The sequence below is a fragment of the Ostrinia furnacalis genome, unplaced genomic scaffold (genome assembly GCF_004193835.3).
Source record: "Ostrinia furnacalis isolate ACB-3 unplaced genomic scaffold, ASM419383v2 OfSCF7235, whole genome shotgun sequence".
NCBI classification, from domain to species: domain Eukaryota; kingdom Metazoa; phylum Arthropoda; class Insecta; order Lepidoptera; family Crambidae; genus Ostrinia; species Ostrinia furnacalis.
Genome location: NW_021137474.1, coordinates 1 through 3,243, shown reverse-complemented (window position 1 = coordinate 3,243; position 3,243 = coordinate 1). Strand labels below are relative to the sequence as shown.

Sequence of the window (3,243 nt, the reverse complement as noted above, 5' to 3'; positions counted from 1 at the left end):
CCTACTTAAAATAGTGAAATTGATCAATAGTGAGTATTTAAATAAATTTTAGTAGTGTTGAAAGTGCTTTAAAATTTAACTAACAGTGACAGTCGACCGGAAGATAACTATTATTTTACTAAAACTAAAAACAGTCCGACTAAAAACTAAAATATGGCTCTACGAAACCTCATACCCTATTTCTATGGAATTATAATAATATGTACTTTCTTAGTAAATAATAATCACTAACTTTCAAACTCTAAACTAATGTAGGATTATTTAGCGTTAACTAATGTTTCCGGCCGATGAAAAGTAACTGTTATAAATATTAGTGATATAGCCACTCTAAAAGTATACTCACAAGGGCCCGTGTTCTCTGTGACAAAATAAATACATACATTTATAAAATAGAAAATATTTCTATGGCTAATTAAAATATAAATAATATAATATGAGAGCTATAATATATTTTAATGTATATTATCGTAATTTGTATCTTGTTTTAGCACATATTTTAAATTAATAGACATTTATTTATTTATTTGAACACCAACAAGGTTACATTGACATCTGAAAGATAAAAATGCAAAAAGCTATTAAGCTGCTTAGCACATAGACTAAAATAATATATTTGTTGGCAAAATTACACAAAAAAGCCGTCTGAATTGAGTATGTATTTTTTGCAGTATACAATACGAATACATAAATATAAAAGTAGGTATAAATAAATGTAGTTAAGCAATTACTGAAGTGTGTATTGTATTGGTTATGTTATAATTTTGGTGTGTAAAGAGCCTAACATTTTAGTCAAGAATTCTGATAGATGTGTCAGTGAAACTAAGTTTTAGGCAGTCATAAATTGGTACTTAATTTATTTTTGTACCTTAACCAAAATAATGTGTAGCCAATTTGAGTTTACTCTCAAAAAGTCAAACATACATATGCGTTGACTTATGCATATTTGACTTTTTGAGTTTGACTTAATGCTAGTAGTAAACCTAGGACCTATCACGTGCGTGACTTATAAAGGTCATAGCAGACTTATCAACTCGGAAAGGGATCAACACCGTATCGCCTTTCGCGCGCTGTCCGCCGCCGCGAGAACCGCGAAGCGAGGCGTTTACGTTACGGTACGGTGTGTTGCAGTATGGAGTTTCATAAAAAGAATTATTGTCCACTTCGAGTTGATACGGTTACGATCCCTTTCCGGGTTGATAAGTGTGCTACGTCCTTTAGGCTTCTTATACACGCTAAAAATTTCACCGTGTCTGCCGCAGACAAGACAAGAATGTCGTCGGACCTAGCTACGAGCATTTGTCGCAAAGTGCGCGTCCGCCGCGTGTCGTATCTAGCGCAGACAAGAATTATTTCTTGGTCAGCGCCGGAGCAACGTACAATGACCCCAAGTTATCCATCCTTGTCGCTGGCGCGTAATTATATTGCCGCCCGTCGCATAGTCTCAATATAATTACGCGCGAGTGATAAGGATGGGTAGCTTGGGGTTATTGGAAGAAACTCTATCTGCTCGGCGACCGGACTTAACGGAACGGCACGAATTCTTGCGTGCGTCCGGTGTACTTTTCTTAGCGTGTACAAGGGGCCTTAAGCTGTTAAGATGAACGATTATTAACAAACTGAAAGTCACCCACCGGCCAGCTGCGCGATGTTATCGGCCGATCCGAAGCGGTTGGAGCGCGAGAAGAGATGCGCGAATTCCCGCGGCGCCGCCATTACGCTGCCTCCGAGGCCCGTGATGCCGTCTCTAATGTTGCCGCCCACGTTTCTGGGGCATAGACAAGTGGTTTTGGAGTCTATGATGACCATAGACTATGTCAGAAACGTGCTGTGGATGACCACAGCTTAGGCTATGACACTAGTTTAAGGTCATCAACAGTTACGGCGCGCGGCACGGGTGACTTTTGTCGCCGTGACAGTTTGTCTCTCTTTTGTCTCTTTATAAAGGTGTAAAAGAAACAGATATAGTATCACGGATAATACTGCCACGGCTACAAAAAAGTCACCTGTGCGCCTTTGAGGTCGACATAGACAAATATGCTTTGAAGGTTATGTTCATCAACATTCAATCAAAGCTATAAGGTACTAAGCTCATAAAGCTACAGCACTATGTGTTGACTGACATCCATTGAATCGAAAAATATACTGAATAGATCTACGCCAAGGGGGTGTACCCAAAATCGACAAACCACAAAATTAAGGGTTGTGGGCGGGGCTTGCGATATTTGTATTTTACAATCAGCCCAAAACTTAAATTTTATGCTTGAAATGGCAAAGTCATCCATTCAAGTAGACAAATAGTCCATTACTAATCGCTATATTTGAATAATAACTTACTTCAGTCCTTGTCCCATGTCTCGTAGCACTTCCCTCGGTTGTCTGTGCGCCTGCCCACTTGTGCCATGTTGCTGCAAAAAGAATCAATAAATTAGTAAGTAAATAAAAAATTGGTTGTACAGAAATGTGACACATCATTATGTTTTATTAATTACGTAGATGAATTTGGAAGAAATATCGCGTTTTCAAATGTGTCGGTTTTTGGTTTTTTCATTTACCAGTTGTGATTCATTATTTAATTGCCGGGATATTAAGTTATGTCGCATCTTTTAGGAGAGGTGTTAGGTGAAACATTTACTCAGTTTCTTATATTATATCCAATCATTTGCTATTTATACTATGTAGATCTTAAATCAATAAGTGTCAGGACATTTTAAGACTTCTTTTTCATTGATCTCGCTTTCTCATTGGTGTCTAAAGTCAGTCATATGTTAATATGCATTGCCGATTGTTTAAGCTGCGCTTACGGCAAGTTGTTTTCGAGTGAGGCTTGTCATCAGTCGTCGGTCCAGTTTGAGCGGTCGTCCGCCGTCAGTCGTGACGACAGTGCTCGCTGTCAGCAGCTGGAAGTTAACGGGACCGATGGCTAAGTACTAAATACTCGGTAACAGCGGTTAATGTTGACGCGTTGAGCAAAAAAGCCGCCGGAGACACTTGAGTTAATGTGTTAGGGAATTATTATAATGAGTAGCTGTTGTATGTAGTGTGCAGTATTGTTTTAGTTACATGGTTTTATGGGCATCATACCTACCCTAGTACCTACATTTGGCCAGTGGAGGGGGTCAGGGCAATCTAACGGGATCAAATTAGATTTTAAGGCAAGATCCACGCTCTTAGACCCTATGCATCCACGCGTACTTTGATACCTCATAGTAATGTTTGTGGATACGGATGTTAAGAACAAAACAT

At 38.9% G+C, this 3,243-nt stretch overlaps 1 protein-coding gene across 1 annotated transcript; it reads right to left on the bottom strand.

Moving 5' to 3' along the window:
- Positions 1–1,566: 1,566 nt before the first annotated feature.
- On the bottom strand, positions 1,567–2,897 carry LOC114363703 (transmembrane and coiled-coil domains protein 2-like; the record flags this gene model as incomplete). The annotated part of the gene is made up of 3 exons (XM_028319502.1): positions 1,567–1,765; positions 2,335–2,405; positions 2,802–2,897. Coding segments are annotated over 3 exons (309 nt in total), but the record flags the coding sequence as incomplete, so codon positions are not given.
- Positions 2,898–3,243: the final 346 nt, after the last annotated feature.